This window comes from Coregonus lavaretus, assembly GCF_964263955.1.
Source record: "Coregonus lavaretus genome assembly, contig: HAP1_SCAFFOLD_7470, whole genome shotgun sequence".
NCBI lineage: Eukaryota > Metazoa > Chordata > Actinopteri > Salmoniformes > Salmonidae > Coregonus > Coregonus lavaretus.
In genome coordinates, this window is record NW_028161800.1 from 7,501 (window position 1) to 25,176 (window position 17,676).

Consider the following 17,676-nt stretch of genomic DNA (forward strand, 5'->3'; position numbering starts at 1 on the left):
CCGTTATTACCCCATCTCTATGCCCTCTCTGCCCCCACCTTACCCCACCTCTCAACACTCACACACACTGTCATTACCCCATCACCTTCACCTCCGTAACCCTAGGCCTCTCATCCCTCAGGGCAGCATAGAACAATAGCAGAAGACCTCAATGTTCAAGTAGAGATTTGATGTGGGGGGTGGGAGGGTGTCCATGGTAGTTACACTCTTTTCCCTTTGACAGCAGAGGGAGGGGGAGATAGGTAGTGAGGGGTGTGGGTGGAGGAGTGGTGAGGGAGGGGGAGATAGTTAGAGAGGGGTGTGGGTGGAGGAGTGGTGAGGGAGGGGGAGATAGGTAGAGAGGGGTGTGGGTGGAGGAGTGGTGAGGGAGGGGAGATAGTTAGAGGGGGTGTGGGTGGAAGAGTTGTGAGGGAGGGGAGATAGGTAGAGAGGGGTGTGGGTGGAAGAGTTGTGAGGGAGGGGAAGATAGGTAGAGAGGGGTGTGGGTGGAGGAGTGGTGAGGGAGGGGGAGATAGGTAGAGAGGGGTGTGGGTGGAGGAGTGGTGAGGGAGGGGGAGATAGGTAGAGAGGGGTGTGGGTGGAGGAGTGGTGAGGGAGGGGGAGATAGGTAGAGAGGGGTGTGGGTGGAGGAGTGGTGAGGGAGGGGGAGATAGGTAGAGAGGGGTGTGGGTGGAGGAGTGGTGAGGGAGGGGGAGATAGGTAGTGAGGGGTGTGGGTGGAGGAGTGGTGAGGGAGGGGGAGATAGGTAGTGAGGGGTGTGGGTGGAGGAGTGGTGAGGGAGGGGGAGATAGGTAGAGAGGGGTGTGGGTGGAGGAGTGGTGAGGGGGGGGATAGGTAGTGAGGGGTGTGGGTGGAGGAGTGGTGAGGGAGGGGGAGATAGGTAGAGAGGGGTGTGGGTGGAGGAGTGGTGAGGGAGGGGGAGATAGGTAGTGAGGGGTGTGGGTGGAGGAGTGGTGAGGGAGGGGGAGATAGGTAGAGAGGGGTGTGGGTGGAGGAGTGGTGAGGGAGGGGAGATAGGTAGTGAGGGGTGTGGGTGGAGGAGTGGTGAGGGAGGGGGAGATAGGTAGTGAGGGGTGTGGGTGGAGGAGTGGTGAGGGAGGGGGAGATAGGTAGTGAGGGGTGTGGGTGGAGGAGTGGTGAGGGAGGGGGAGATAGGTAGTGAGGGGTGTGGGTGGAGGAGTGGTGAGGGAGGGGGAGATAGGTAGTGAGGCTGAGCTCTGAATGCTGGCATTTCACACAAGTATTAAACTCTGAATGTCTGTCTGTCTCTCCACAGGTATCTAGACGGGAACCAGTTCAGCGTGGTGCCAAAGGAACTGTCTACCTTCAAATACCTCCAGTTAGTGTGAGTGTGTCTTCCTGACCAGCTTTTATACTTACCTGGTGTTATTTGTCAGTGTGTGATTTAACAGTGTGTTCTGTTCTCTTCCAGAGACCTGAGTAACAACAAGATCAACTCTCTAACCAACTCTTCATTCTCCAACATGAGTCAGCTCACCACACTGTAAGCACTGATCGGTCCACCTGTCCACCTATCCACTATGAGAGCATTGAACACAAAATCACAACTCTTTCGTTTTCCAGGATCTGTTTTAACATGAGAGATTGCTGTTACTGTATAATCACTGTTTCTTACTCATTCCAGGATCCTGAGTTACAACTCTCTGCGCTGCATCCCCAGTCTGGCCTTTGGTGGACTACGCTCCCTTCGACTGCTGTGAGTGCCTTTTCCTATCCTGTCTCTGTGTGCATGCCTGTGTGTGTGTGTGTGTGTGTGTGTGTGTGTGTGTGTGCATGCCTGTGTGTGTGGGTGTGTGTGTGTGTGTGTGTGTGTGTTGGCGAGGCTGTATAGTTGTAGAGGACAGAGCAGATGTTGAGAATGGTAGAGTGACTCCAGTGAAGCTGTTCTGGACACTATAAACAGCTAGGACATCTCAGAAGACATACACCGCCCAGTCCAGTCCAGCCCTAACACCTCTTATCCTACAAACACACATATTAAAGTATTTCCCTGTACTTTCTACATGGCAGTGAAAGACGGTTGATGAAGTTTTGGTGATCAGGCTGGCAAAAAACATTCAACATGTTTGTAAAATAAAAAGCACGAATGTATCATCCATTTCAAAATGCTATATTACTAATACATGAGGTTTCACTGATGGTAGTAAGCTTTGGATCAGCGCGTCTGCAAACATTTTGCCTAAATGACTGTACATGGAACGGACCGAGGGATGATGCAAGTCTGCTCTGCTGCCAACGATCCAGTCACTCATTTACTCCAACTGTAATTGAAAAACAGTAACGTTATGGGAGAGAGAGACAGAGGAGAGACCTGGCCAAAATATGTCTGGCTCGATGGATAGAGGGAGAGAAGAGAGGGAGGGGGAGAGAGATGTGGGGTAAGAGAGACAAAGGGAGAGATGGGAAACAGTGAAGCCTAGTCCAAGTTGTCACTGTTCCTCTCTATTAATTTGGGGAAACTAAAAAGCCATCTGCTGTGTACAACGTCTCAATGGAGAGAGAGAGATAGAGAGAGAGAGAGAGAGCGTACAACGGCTCAATGGAGAGAGAGCGAGAGAGAGCGCGAGCGAGTGAGAGACAGATGGAGAGGTTAGTATTATGGGCTGTATGCAATGGAGTGTGTGAGCTGGAATCTTATTTACAACAGAAGACTTAGCCCTGTTAGCACTTTTAGCTGAAGCCTTTAGCTCAGGGAGCTAATGCAAGTCTTCAAGCCTCAAGCCAAGGTTGTTATCAGGGAGCTAACGCAAGTCTTCAAGCCTCAAGCCAAGGTTGTTATCAGGGAGCTAACGCAAGGCTTCAAGCATCAAACCAAGGTTACTTATCAGGAAGATAACGCAAGTCTTCAAGACTCAAGCCAAGGTTACTTATCAGGGAGCTAACGCAAGTCTTCAAGCCTCAGGGTTACTTATCATGCTATTGCAGTTCAGCAGCAGACTTGTCAGACTTCCAAGTGTTTTACCAGGCAGTCTTTCACTGCTCACAACAAAGAACTACACAAAGCTGCTTTTTACTGCAGAATAAGACTCAGCCTTCATGATCATTAGGAAACACAAAGCCTTGGTCCTGTTTTTACCAGCAGAATCACAGTGCAGCTGAATGATCATTAGTTCATACTGTATTTCAGCTCCCAGCCGCTGGCTTTGATCTTAATGAAGCTATACGGCCGCGACTCCTGGTACATTTCACTCACGCGCCATATAAGTCTGCTTCATTTGTAACTTATACCCTATGTTAGTATGCAGACGCCCCCTCACACACACATGAACACACACACACACCCCTCCTCTCTGTCTAGGACCACCCTATTGTCTCAGTTGAACAGGAGTCAGAAATGAAACAGAAAACTTTGATGTCTTTACTGCTGGTCTGATCAATCAAATCCCTCCTATAAAATGTCAATTGGTACCTCGCTCTTTCTTTTCTGAAAGGGAGGAGAGATAGAGAGGCTCTGAAGGCGAGACGTTTAATAGTTTTAACTGTAAGACTCTAAAAGGGGTTCAGAGTTCAAAGTTGGCAGGTTTTAGTCTGCCCTTCACAGAAAGCACACTGAGGTGCCAAAAGTTTAATTATAACACACACACACACACACACACACACACACACACCCCTTCGGCTTTACAGACTAGTAAAAACATTTAGGAATCATTAGCGCACACAGCTTCAAACAGGCTAAGGGTCTGGCATGGATGTGGTTTGGGATGTGTGTGTGTGCGTATGTGTGTGTGTGTGTGTGTGTGTGTATATGCGTGTGTGTCTGTGCCTGTGTGTGTGATGATTATTGTGGTTTTGGTTGAGGATTAATAAGCTGATAATTGGCCTGCTGGGTATTAGGTGTGTGTGTGTGTGTGTGTGTGTGTGTGTGTGTGTGTTTGTGTGTGTGTGTGTGTGTGTGTGTGTGTGTGTGTGTTGGGTATTAGGTGTGAAGGGAGTGTGTCAAGACAGCGCCAGTGTGTGGCCAAGAAGTATGGGGTGAGAAAGAGAAATTGAGAGAAAATGAAAGAGAGACTTCAAAACTGCGGCCCAATCAACAAAGGTTTTAGAAAGAAAGACAGTCAAAGACAGAGAGAAAGAGAAAGAAATGTAGAGACAGAGAGTTAAAGGAAGAGACGTGTCATAAAAAGAGAAGGCTGGGAGAGCGCTGTGTGCCGGTGTGTTAGTAAAGATCATGTTTCTCTAACAGAGACTCCCTGGCTCCTCTCCTCCCCTCTCATCTCTCTCTCTCTCTCTGAGACAGTGCTACTGGCCAACTGCCCACTGTAAATCTTTCTCCTGCCCATACCCTCACCCCTAACCCGCTGCCTTGGTAAGGGGTATACGTGTTCAGTCAGCAGGGGCTATAGCGTAGGAGTGGATACATTATAGGGTCGGAGGGTACAGAGCTGGAATAAATCAAGTCTGCCATTTTAAAGTGGAAATTACAAACATTAGAAGTCTTTTAAAAAGGTGAATACACTACAATTTGCATTTTGTGCCACTCAGGAAAATTGGCTTCAACAACAGAGTGATCAAATTAAGATAGCACATCTGTACTGAACAGGAAGGTATAGTAATAGTTTGGTCAGTAGAGTATTAGAAGCAGATATCTGGTCTTCAGCCAAAGAGACTGAGACTGTTGCTAATGACCTGACAAAATAGGACAGACATATTAATTTAATGCCATTAAAGCCCGGTGTTTACTGCCATTAACATTTTACATTTTAGTCATTTAGCAGACGCTCTTATTAAGAGCGACTTACAGTTAGTGAGTGCATACATATATTTTTTTCATATTAAGCCTTGTGTGTGTGTGTGTGTGTGTGTGTGTGTGTGTGTGTGTGTGTGTGTGTGTGTGTGCGTGTGTGTGTGTGTGTGCGTGCGTGCGTGCGTGCGTGCGTGCGTGCGTGCGTGTGTGTGTGTCTATATATATCGGTTAGCCCAGTGGCTCGTCACCCAATACCCTCATTGAAAGACGAGGAAGGAAGCAGCCCTAGCACTAGGACTCTGACAGACCCCCTTCTGCCCCTCATCCCAACCCCAGACACCAAATCAAATCCAAATCAAATCAAAGTTTATTGATCACGTACACAGATTTGCAGATGTTATAGCAGGTGCAGCAAAATGTTATTACTGCACTGTTTCTAACAGCAATAATTAAAAAAATATATATATATATACACATAATCCAGAATTTTATATATATATATATATATATATATATATATATATATATATATATATATATATATATATATATATATATATATGTATATATATATATATAGGATTAGCCATGACTAGAATACATTATATACACCGAGTATACAAAACATATTTCCATGACATTGACTGACCAGGTGAATCCAGGTGAAAGCTATGATCCCTTATTGATGTCACTTATTAATTCCACTTCAACTCAATATTAGGATGTCTTAATGTTTTGTGCACTCAGTGTACATATAAAGTGGATGAAACAGTATGTAAACATTATTAAAAGTGACCAGTGTTCAATGACTCTATGTACATAGGGCAGCAGTCTCTCTGGTGCAGGGTAGAATACCGGGTAGTAGCCGGCTAGAACAGTGACTAAGAACTGTTCACAACTCCTAACTCCCCCTTTCCTCACTCACAGACCCCCCTCATCTTCCCTCACTGCCCCCCTTTAGCTGTCAGAACCCTACCACCCCGTCTGGTAATCACAGCCTAGGCACTCTGCTCAGTACTCAGTTCAGTAACCCAACACCAGCCACTCTGGATTCCACTGCAGCCCTATGTCTGTCTCTGCCAGCCAGCCCTGAGCCCCACATAGCAGCCATAGAGCCAACCTTTCCCCTGCCCAGACCTGCTGCAGAGAAACAGACAGTAAAGCTGCAGTCATTAGAGAGAGAGAGAACTGTAGCTAGCTGATTCACACAGGAGCTAATTCTGACTCCATGTTCGTCATGTTTGTGATTAACTTTTTAGTTTACTAAAAAATCTTCTTCACTCTCTCCATGCACTCCTCTTTCCCTGTAGACTTCAGTGCCACTGCAACTGTAACTCTAACATAAGGACCCTGCATTGTCTGTCTACAGAATCTTCTGAACAAATCTCGACAAAATTTGATCTGACATTTAGGCCGTTTGAACAGAACAGTGTGAGCAGATCTAGTTCACTATTTATTGTTCATTGTTTAATCCTACTCACCTCCCACTCTGTCTGTCATTTCTAAGGTCTCTCCATGGCAACGAAATCTCAGAGCTTCCTGACGGCATCTTCAGTGACGTGGCCTCTCTGTCTCACCTGTGAGTAAACTCACATAAACGCACGCGCACGCGCACACGCACAGACACACACAGACACACACACACACACACACACACACAGGAGCATGCCCAAAACACTCAAACAGACACACATGGGTACTAGTAAAACCAATACACACATGCATACACCTTTCACACACACAAAGAAGTACACACACAAATATTAATCAATTAACAAATACACTTTTCTAAAGCAACACCAGCATCAATAAAAGGTATCACATATAAACAGAACCATCTTGTTTGTTACCATCTGATTGTCCCTTACTGTTTCACCCACTTTCTGAAGACTAACCACACACACACACTTACAGTTGAAGTCGGAAGTTTACATACACTTAGGTTGGAGTCATTAAAACTCGTTTTTCAACCACTCCACAAATTTCTTATTAACAAACTATAGTTTTGGCAAGTCGGTTAGGACATCTACTTTGTGCATGACACAAGTAATATTTCCAACAATTATTTACAGACAGATTATTTCACTTATAATTCACTGTAGCACAATTCCAGTGGGTCAGACGTTTACATACACTAAGTTGACTGTGCCATTAAACAGCTTGGAAAATTCCAGAAAATTATGTCATGGCTTTAGAAGCTTCTGATAGGTTAATTGACATCATTTGAGTCAATTGGAGGTGTACCTGTGGATGTATTTCAAGGCCTACCTTCAAACTCAGTGCCTCTTTGCTTGACATCATGGGAAAATCAAAAGAAATCAGCCAAGACCTCAGAAAATAAATTGTAGACCTCCACAAGTCTGGTTCATCCTTAGGAGCAATTTCCAAATGCCTGAAGGTACCACGTTCATCTGTACAAACAATAGTACGCAAGTATAAACACCATGGGACCACGCAGCCGTCATACCGCTCAGGAAGGAGACGCGTTCTGTGTCCTAGAGATGAACGTACTTTGGTGCGAAAAGTGCAAGTCAATCCCAGAACAACAGCAAAGGACCTTGTGAAGATGCTGGAGGAAATAGGTACAAAAGTATCTATATCCACAGTAAAACGAGTCCTATATCGACATAACCTGAAAGGCTGCTCAGCAAGGAAGAAGCCACTGCTCCAAAACCGCCATAAAAAAGCCAGACTACGGTTTGCAACTGCACATGGGGACAAAGATAGTACTTTTTGGAGAAATGTCCTCTGGTCTGATTAAACAAAAATAGAACTGTTTGGCCATAATGACCATCATTATGTTTGGAGGAAAAAGGGGTAGGCTTGCAAGCCGAAAAACACCATCCCAACTGTGAAGCATGGGGGTGGCAGCATCATGCTGTGGGGGTGCTTTGCTGCAGGAGGGACTGGTGCACTTCACAAAATAGATGGCATCATGAGGAAGGAAAATTATGTGGATATATTGAAGCAACATCTCAAGACATCAGTCAGGAAGTTAAAGCTTGGTTGCAAATGGGTCTTCCAAATGGACAATGACCCCAAGCATACTTCCAAAGTTGTGGCAAAATGGCTTAAGGACAGCAAAGTTAAGGTATTGGAGTGGCCATCACAAAGCCCTGACCTCAATCCTATAGAACATTTGTGGGCAGAACTGAAAAGGCGTGTGCGAGCAAGGAGGCCTACAAACCTGAGTCAGTTACACCAGCTCTGTCAGGAGGAATGGGCCAAAATTCACCCAACTTATTGTGGGAAGCTTGTGGAAGGCTACCCGAAACGTTTGACCCAAGTTAAACAATTTAAAGGCAATGCTACCAAATACTAATTGAGTGTATGTAAACTTCTGACCCACTGGGAATGTGATGAAAGAAATAAAAGGTGAAATAAATCATTGTCTCTACTATTATTCTGACATTTCACATTCTTAAAATAAAGTGGTGATCCTAACTGACCTAAAACAGGGAATTTTTACTAGGATTAAATGTCAGGAATTGTGAAACTGTATTTGGCTAAGGTGTATGTAAACTTCCGACTTCAACTGTACGCACTTACGCACACACACACACAGAACTTACACGCACACACACACTTACGCACTTATGAGCACATGCAAACACACACACTTACGCACTTACGTACATGCACACACACACACACACACACACACACACACACACACACACTCACACACAGAGAGGTGGTCTGGGCTGGTAGTGTGTGTGTCAGGGGATGGTGGCTAACAGTAGTCCGTCAGTAGAGCTGTTTGGTGGGCTTCACATCTGCCAAACTCCCCTGGTCAGTCACAGAGCTGTGGTAATGCTACACACAGACCCTTCCACTGTCTCATTTCCATGTGACATCTCCAAAACAAACACACACACATATGTACAACACACACAGACAAACACCTTGTAGGTTTAATAACATTCTTCACAGTCTGTGGGCTTTGAAGGGAGTTTTGGGAGTGTTTGGGTGTGTGTGAGTGTGTGGTAGCATTCAAATCAAATCAAAATCAAATCAAATTGTATTTGCCACATGCGCCGAATACAACAGGTGTAGACCTTACAGTGAAATGCTTACAAGCCCTTAACCAACAATGCAGTTTTAAGAAAAAAATGGATAAGTAAAAAATAAAAATAGCAAATAATTAAAGAGCAGCAGTAAAATAAAATAACAGTAGCGAGGCTATATACAGGAGGTACCGGTACAGAGTCGATGTGTGGGGCACCGGTTAGACATGTCTGTCAGTATGTTTGTGTGTGTTTGTACGTGAGGTTGAAGCAGATCTTTACTCCCAGTGGGGTCCAGGTTGTCTGTCATGTCAAAGCCATCAGCTGTAAATCAATAGGCCTATCCATGTCAGGAGCACAGCGGGCAAGGGAGGAGAGAGGGATGGGAGAAGGAGAGAGAGGGATGGAGAAGGAGAGAGAGAGAGGGATGGGAGGAGAGAGAGGGATGAGAAGGAGAGAGAGGAATGAGAGAAGGAGAGAGAGGGATGGAGAAGGAGAGAGAGGGATGAGAGAAGGAGAGAGAGGGATGAGAGAAGGAGAGAGAGGGATGGAGAAGGAGAGAGCAGGATGGAGAAGGAGAGAGCGGGATGGAGAAGGAGAGAGAGGGATGAGAGAAGGAGAGAGGGGGATGGAGAAGGAGAGAGCGGGATGGAGAAGGAGAGAGCGGGATGGAGAAGGAGAGAGAGGGATGGAGAAGGAGAGAGAGGGATGAGAGAAGGAGAGAGTGGGATGGAGAAGGAGAGAGAGGGATGGAGAAGGAGAGAGCGGGATGGAGAAGGAGAGAGAGGGATGGAGAAGGAGAGAGCGGGATGGAGAAGGAGAGAGAGGGATGGAGAAGGAGAGAGCGGGATGGAGAAGGAGAGAGAGGGATGGAGAAGGAGAGAGAGGGATGGAGAAGGAGAGAGAGGGGTGGAGAAGGAGCGAGGGATGAGAGAAGAGGAAATGAGAGGAGAGAAGAGAGTGCAGTGAAGAGAAGAGAAGAAGAGAGGAATGTGAGGGGTATACAAGGGACGATAAGAGAAGAAAGGGGGAGAATACAGAGGAAGGAGGAGAGAGGTCTAGAGGCTTGTCTTAGGTAGAGAGAGGAGAGATATTGCAGGGAGGTAAAAAAAAAAAAAAAAAGATCTAGAGAAAGTTGTGGGGGTTCCTTGTCTTTGGCCTTCATTGATCCACAGTCAAGTGCCTTTCATGTTAGCAGATGTCAGATATCAGCTATTGAACTGGCCTGAAACATGAACCTGTGGTTCTGGGTAATGGAACAGCATCGATCAGGCAGTGTGTGTGTGTGTGACTATGCGTCACTGTGCCTGAATGCATGTTTTTTACAGCATCGATTCAGAAGTAGCCATGACTAGTTGTGTTAAGTTCCCTTTTAGCAACTCAATAACTCCTCCTTTGTCTACACTTTGCATCGACACTTCAACAACATTTGTTCTCCTTTCTCTACTTTAAAATGCCCCCCCCCCCCTTTGTGCAAACAACCTTTCAAGAAGCAGAGGCATAGCTTGTTGGTCCTTTCTAGAAGAGAAAGACTAAGGGGAATTTTCTGACCAGCCCGATTGACAGCCTGAATAGCCAACATCTATAACTGACCCTTACCTTAACTAACCCTAACCTTAATCAAACCCCTAACTTTAACCCTAATCCTAACCATACCCTTAACCTAATTAAATATTGTTTCTCTTTCTAGAAGTACAGTGCTGTAACAGTTGAGAATGTGGCTCTCTGTGTTATCTGAAGGACAGGAGAGACACCTGCTGGTCAGATAGAGCAACTACATCTAGTGAACCTCAGCCTTCATTAGACTCTGAAAACGCATCCTTCTTTCTGCCATGATTAATTGATTGATTGATTCCTCAAGTTGATTGGTGCCAACCCTCTGACTGACCCTTACCTGTCCTTACCCTTAACTTCTGACCCCTCTCCCTCAGGGCTATTGGTGCCAACCCCCTGTACTGTGACTGCCGTCTACGTTGGCTGTCTGACTGGGTGAAGACGGGGTACAAGGAGCCTGGCATAGCCCGCTGTGCCGGACCGACGAGCATGGAGGGCAAGCTGCTGCTCACCACCCCTGCCAAGAAGTTTGAGTGCCATGGTAAGATGGATTAATTCATTTTGTTTAATAAGGAACCAGAGAAGGGCTTAGCGGTTCTCTCAAAAATCTATCAGCTTTTCAGTTTTCATCAGTCCATGTCCCATGCTAATTCTTGTGTAGATCCAGCTATACTGTATACTTCAAAACTAAATGAACAGGAAAGGTAAGCATCATCTAAAATAATAAAATGTGCATGTATAGGTGAGGTGGACAGTGACGTCCTGGCCAAGTGTAACCCGTGCCTGTCCAGTCCGTGTGTCAACCAGGGGATCTGTCACAGTGATCTGGTGGAGATTTACAGGTGCAGCTGTCCTCCTGGATTCAAGGTGAGATCTCACACTAACCCTTTACCTTCTGACTGAGCATGCTTCTGTTCCAGCCCAGCTCTAACACTTACTTAGGCCTATTTAGTTATCGTCTTTGTGGCTGTTGATGTTCGTGACAAGACCTCTCCACTTCTAAAGCCTGTTTTCAGGATGTGCAGGGTTTTGTCCCAGCCTGGCTTTAACACACCTGATTCAATTCATGAAAATTAATTAACTTGAAATTCAATGACACGCATTAACTTGATGTGTTGATGAGTGTAATCAGTTTGTTCACAGACACAGTAGCTCTCCAGGAACAGGGTTGGTTGGTGACCACTGCTCTTTTCTCTGTGTCTGCAGGGTAGGAGCTGTGAAACTGCTCTGAACGCGTGTGTCAGTAACCCCTGTGCCAATGGGGGCACCTGCCTACTAAACGAGGAGGAGGAGGGGGCATACAGCTGTACCTGTCCCCTTGGCTTTGAGGGTCCTACCTGCCAGACCAACATTGATGACTGTGAAGATAACGACTGTGAAAACGGAGCTAACTGTATAGATGGAGTCAACAACTATACCTGCCTCTGTCCTCCTTACTACACAGGTAAGACATTTACATATTCCACTAGACCAGCCTATCACTGTTGAGTGGGCCTATCATGGTTGACTTTTCCATCCTTTGCTTTACCTTGCTATGTAAATGTATCTCTCTCTCTCCAGGGGAGATGTGTGAGGAGATGGAGGATGTGTGTGCTCCAGGTCTCAGTCCGTGTCAACACCAGTCTACCTGTCTCATCAGCTCTACTGGACCTCAGTGAGTACACAATGTCAACCTGTGTGTGTGTGTGTGTGTGTGTGTGTGTGTGTGTGTGTGTGTGTGTGTGTGTGTGTGTGTGTGTGTGTGTGTGTGTGTGTGTGTGTGTGTGTGTGTGTGTGTGTGTGTGTGTGTGTGTGTGTGTGTGTGTGTGTGTGTGTGTGTGTGTGTGTGTGTGTGTGTGTGTGTGTGTGTGTGTGTGTGTGTGTGTGTGTGTGTGTGTGTGTGTGTGTGTGTGTGTGTGTGTGTGTGTGTGTGTGTGTGTGTGTGTGTGTGTGTGCGTGCGTGCGTGCGTGCGTGCGTGCGTGCGTGCGTGCGTGCGTGCGTGCGTGCGTGCGTGCGTGCGTGCGTGCGTGCGTGCGTGCGCGTACGTGCGTGCGTGACTTGAAGATGTGTGTTGGCACCCATACTTAATGCCTAGGCTTAAGCTCAGTGGGCTAACGTTAATGCTAACGTTGTGTGTGTGTTGCAGGTGTGTGTGTTCTCCGGGCTACGTCGGTGATGACTGCAGTGTGGACTATGATGACTGTGAGGAGAATCGCTGTCAGAATGGAGCTCAGTGTGTCAACCAACTCAACGGATACTCCTGCTCCTGCCTCGACGGCTACAGGTGAGGCATACACACAAACCTTAGAACTCACACACAACTTAGAACTCACACACAACTTAGAACTCACACACAACTTAGAACTCACACACAACTTAGAACAGTATCAAGCCATCCGTGCTATAATATGTATTGGGTACCACTTCTTCTTATCAGCTGGGAAATTTCTAACATCTGTGCATCTGTCATTTGGACTTACTTCTCTCTCTCTCTCTCTCTCTCTCTCTCTCTCTCTCTCTCTCTCTCTCTCTCTCTCTCTCTCTCTCTCTCTCTCTCTCTCTCTCTCTCTCTCTCTCTCTCTCCCAACCCACGCCCTCCCGTAGTGGTCAGTTGTGTGAGGTGCCCTCCTCCCCGCTGTCTCTGTGTGACCTGGCAGACTGCCAGAACGATGCCCCGTGTGTGGAGCGGGCAGGCCGGGCACTGTGCCAGTGTCTCCCTGGGTTCGGAGGGCCTCGCTGTGAGAAGCTGGTCAGCGTTAACTTTGTAGACAGAGACTCCTACCTGCTGCTCTCTGACCTCAAGAACTGGCCCCAGGCTAACATCACACTGCAGGTATCTAACATCTCACTACAGGTACTGTAACACACACTCACAGTGCACACACACACATATACACACACACAACTTATACAGTGCAGGTACTGAATCAGCAATTCAACAGGCATGTGTTTAAAATCCATGCATGTACAGTAACTTGGACTTTTGGACTGTGATGTCAAAGAGAAATTTGCAAGAAGATTTGAGTTATGTACGAGGATCTCAAGTTAACATTCAGTCTTTTTAACTAACATAGGACATGATGTCATATCATATCATTACAATACATGCTATTATATTGTGATATCTGCCCCCAGGTGTCGACAGCGGAGGACAACGGTATCCTGCTGTATAATGGGGACAACGACCACATCGCCGTAGAGCTGTTCCAGGGTCACGTTAAGGTCAGCTACGACCCTGGCAGCCTGCCTGGACATGCTATCTACAGGTAAACACACAAATAAGGACACACACATATACATAAGCTCAAGAGTAACATTTTAACAGCAACCAAATGTTTAATAAATGTTTGTCCTCCTCTCCTCCTCTCTTTTCTTTGTCTGTCTGTTTCTTCCACTCTCCCCTGTATATTTCTCTCTTTCTCCCTCCCTCGCTCTGTCTGCAGTACTGAGACGATCAACGACGGTCAGTTCCACACGGTGGAGCTGGTGACCATTGACCAGATGGTGAACCTGTCCATCGACGGGGGTCTCCCCACCACCATGGACAGCCTGAGGGGGGTCCGGCCCCTGAACGGGGAGGCTCCGCTATACGTGGGGGGTAGGGGCCCTCTCCAGAACACACCTACTTCCTCCTCCTCTGCTGCAGGCACTACAACTACTACACTACTGTCAATGTCACCACCCCCACCGCAACCCAACCCCAATCCACCACCCACCACCACAACCAACCCCCAACCCCAACCACCCTCCCCATCCCAAAACCCCAACCACCGCAAGCGAGCCATATCCCGACCCAATCCTGCAACGTATCCAACTACACCCAGTCCATCCCCCACTACGACTGTGTTTGTTAGAACTCTCCAGCATACAAATACACACACACACACACGCTTGCATACACATATACTGTAAGTAAACACACCTATAAAGCCACACACTCCTGCCTGACGATGGTGTTATTACATATAAACCCATGCACATGTACACAATCAGCAACACAATGTACTAATATAGTGCGCAACAGTAAAGCCCCTGTCCCTTGGCCCTATGAGCATCACCCCTTAATGCCCACAGTATTCCAGATACATACAGTATTCCTACCGTATAATACATCGTATATAGTCTTTCATTCTATTTCACTCCTATAGGTCCCTATCTCTGTCCTACCAGACACAGTCTTCACTCTGGATATGTGACGTGGTTTATTGGCATGGATCATGATTTTCCTGGTTTCTTTTCTTCACCTTATACTCTGTAACCCGACTAGTCGTTCTTGGTATCAACGCATTGAGTGTTGAAACAGAATTGATCTGATATCAGAAATGCCTGTGTGTTCAGAGTATGTGATGTCTTGGTGATGTGCTGTGCTGTACTGTACTGTGGTGTATGTTTGTGGCTGTATAGAAGAGTCAGCCAATACCCCTTCTCCTTTTCACTGTCCTCTGTTTCAAAGACGCTGTGCCTCATATACTGTTGTTTCAGAATTGAATTAGTGTCCAACCACTATTATATCAGAGAAACTCGTGAATTGAAAATAGTCAAATGTAAATAATTTAATTTGATCTATCCAGTTGCATACGGCTCTTTGAAAAAGCCTCTTCCTTCATTACTTCCATATCAGTCCCTTGTTAACTGTTTCTCTGTTCTCCTGCTCTCCACTCTCATACATCTCTAACCAACACCTCCCTTCTTCCTCCTATCTCTATCCTCCCCCTATCCTCCGTCTCTCAGGTATGCCAGTGGACGTCCACTCGGCAGCCTTCCGGCTCTGGCAGATCCAGAATGGCTCCAGTTTCCACGGCTGCATCCAGAACCTATATATCAACAACGAGCTGCAGGACTTCACTAAGACCCAGATGAAGCCGGGCGTGGTGCCAGGCTGTGAGCCTTGTAGGAAGATCTACTGCCTGCATGGTATCTGCCAGCCGGACGGGGCACAGGGACCAGTCTGCCACTGCCAGCCTGGCTGGAACGGACCACACTGTGACCAGCCGGCCACCAACCCATGCCAGGGCAGCAAGTAAGTACAAACTCGCTGGGGTTATGATGATAATGCATTGCATTTCAACTGGTTTTCACTGTGTATCAAATTGCAATTCATATGAACAGTTTGAGACAAGTATTTACTAATGTTCAACCCAAGCCTCTTAGTCTTAGCTGTCTGATTGATTTATATTCCCTCTCCCCAGGTGTGTGCATGGCAAGTGTATTCCCCTGGACCTGCAGTCCTACCGCTGCGAGTGTGTGGAGGGTTACCGTGGTGCCCTGTGTAACCAGCAGGGGGAGCTGTTTAACCCCTGCCGCAGCCACAACTGTAAACACGGGCGCTGCCAGATCTCTGATACAGGAGACGCCTACTGCGACTGTGAGGCTGGATACACTGGAGAGCTCTGTGACGCAGGTAGGAGACACACACACACATTACTACTGTGGATACACCAGAGAGCTCTGTGATGCAGATAGGAGATAGTTTATCTTTCTCAATGTGGACTGTCTGGCATCCTAGTTTACTTAGCTTGTCTCTGTTGTTGCTTGTCTTTGATACCAACAGACCAAGAGGTAATCCAGCCTAAACCAACTACAGGTACCCATGAAAGGATGATTTTGTGTCTGAAACGTTTAGCATTTTTTTGTTTATCAAATGTTGTTAAAATGTATCATACCATAGTCTCAGAATATCTTTATTGTTCCTCCATCCACAGAGTCAGAGTGTCGAGGGGAGCCCGTGAGGGACTTCTACCAGGTGCAGCGTGGGTACACCATCTGTCAGACCACACGCATGGTCTCCTGGGTAGAGTGCTCCGGCGCCTGCGACACGGGCGCCTGCTGTGCCAGCCAGCGAATGAGACGCCGGAAATACACCTTTGAGTGCAGCGATGGAACCTCGTTCAGCGAGGAAGTGGAGAAGACCATCAAGTGTGGCTGCATTGGCTGCATGTAGCACGCTTCACACAAACCTGCTACCGCCGCTGCCAAGCGCACCAGAGAGAGAGCGAGAAAGCGAGAGAAAGAGAACCAGAGAGGAGGAAGGAGTAAGAGAACGAGAGAGTATAAAGAAATATATATAAAAACCTCTATCTATATATTATGGACAACAATGTTTGTAAAATAGGACATTTCCTCCCCTTCCATGGGTGTGTGACGTACAGAAACACAGAGAAAACAAACATCAACAACAACATGGAGAAGTGTGAACAACAACAACAACAACAACCAAACCATTGTATCTGCAACATTGTTTTGAAGGGTTCTAGAGATGTTGAAGGTGTTACATTCAGAGCAAGGCATCAACCAACCCCTTATACACACATGGTCTAAACCTTTGTCCCCTTGGCTCATCCATCCATTAGGCCTCAGATAGCCTAACCACCATCTGCTTTCTTTGCTTCCTGAAGGCAGTATGTGTAATATGATGTCCAGCCTGGTCGGGGTGGCAGGCGGGAAGAGGTACAAAGATATAGAAAAACAGACAGAGGGAGGAGAGTAGAGTTGGGCTGTGGTTAAGTTTGGTTAGGCAGGGCAGGACTGGGCTGAGCAGGAGTTGGGCTAGGGCTGGAACTGGGCTGTAGCGGGCTGGTATAAGCTAGCCTGGACTGTAACTGAGTTGAGCTGGGTTAGGTCGGGTTTAGATGGGCCAGATTGTAGTTGAGCTGTGCTGAGCAGAGCTGGTGCTAGGTCGGGCTATATCTGGGCTAGGCCGATTTCTTATTGGACTCTATCCTGGAGTATTTAGAACAAGAGATGTCCATTCTTTTCATTACTGAACAGACCACTGCACTGAATACCAGCACTGAGAATCACAGTCATTTGCCCTTCACAGCACATACACAACACACACGCACGCATGCACCATACTAGAAGACGGTCTTATCTGAGCAGAAGGGTCGTTCCATTAGAAGCAGTCAGAAGGGGCTGTCAGATACACATTGTGAGGCAGGTAGACCTTCCATTCCCCTACAGTAGGCTATAAGCTATACCCCCACCTGGAGCAGGCAGTACCCGGTGGATACCAATCCCCCAGCATGCATTGCCTCAGGATGATTTGCATAAGCCCTCCCCCTTTGAGCAGGAGGATGATTAGGCCCCTCCCCTCAATGCCTGCAGTATTAAATGTGTGCAAACTGTTGCATGTGAGAAGTTTGCAAATGGATATGTAGAGCTTTTTATTATGTTTATTATTACGGAACAAAAAGGTTCAGAATATTTGTTTTGTTATGTCTAATTTCAATTATTTGTTTTGCATTGTTTTGTTTTTATTTTTTATTATATTTTGTTTTCTGATGTAACCTAACACCTTTAGCCCTCTCTTTATACAGAAAAGCCTAACAGATTCTAATATATATATTTGTATTTCATTTTGGTATAGTATTTTTATATGTTAAAGAGTAAATCTTTGTTTTCTGGAAGCTTCTATTGGAACAGGCAGGATG

The 17,676-nt window shown here is 46.6% G+C and overlaps 1 protein-coding gene across 1 annotated transcript in view; it reads left to right on the top strand.

The window, feature by feature from the left end:
• LOC311120066 (slit homolog 1 protein-like) overlaps positions 1 to 16,240 on the top strand; it is a gene marked incomplete at its 5' end in the record, with an annotated part of 19,852 nt that extends 3,612 nt beyond the window's left edge. The window contains 16 exons of the mRNA XM_084194689.1: positions 1,277 to 1,345; positions 1,433 to 1,504; positions 1,646 to 1,717; positions 6,213 to 6,284; positions 10,644 to 10,807; positions 11,009 to 11,133; positions 11,473 to 11,710; positions 11,827 to 11,920; positions 12,393 to 12,530; positions 12,851 to 13,100; positions 13,382 to 13,512; positions 13,690 to 13,892; positions 14,978 to 15,266; positions 15,436 to 15,647; positions 15,798 to 15,830; positions 15,949 to 16,240. Coding sequence (XP_084050815.1) covers positions 1,277 to 1,345; positions 1,433 to 1,504; positions 1,646 to 1,717; positions 6,213 to 6,284; positions 10,644 to 10,807; positions 11,009 to 11,133; positions 11,473 to 11,710; positions 11,827 to 11,920; positions 12,393 to 12,530; positions 12,851 to 13,100; positions 13,382 to 13,512; positions 13,690 to 13,892; positions 14,978 to 15,266; positions 15,436 to 15,647; positions 15,798 to 15,830; positions 15,949 to 16,187 — 2,401 coding nt within the window. The remainder of the gene's footprint in view (positions 1 to 1,276; positions 1,346 to 1,432; positions 1,505 to 1,645; positions 1,718 to 6,212; positions 6,285 to 10,643; positions 10,808 to 11,008; positions 11,134 to 11,472; positions 11,711 to 11,826; positions 11,921 to 12,392; positions 12,531 to 12,850; positions 13,101 to 13,381; positions 13,513 to 13,689; positions 13,893 to 14,977; positions 15,267 to 15,435; positions 15,648 to 15,797; positions 15,831 to 15,948) is intronic.
• Between the last annotated feature and the right edge of the window lie 1,436 nt (positions 16,241 to 17,676).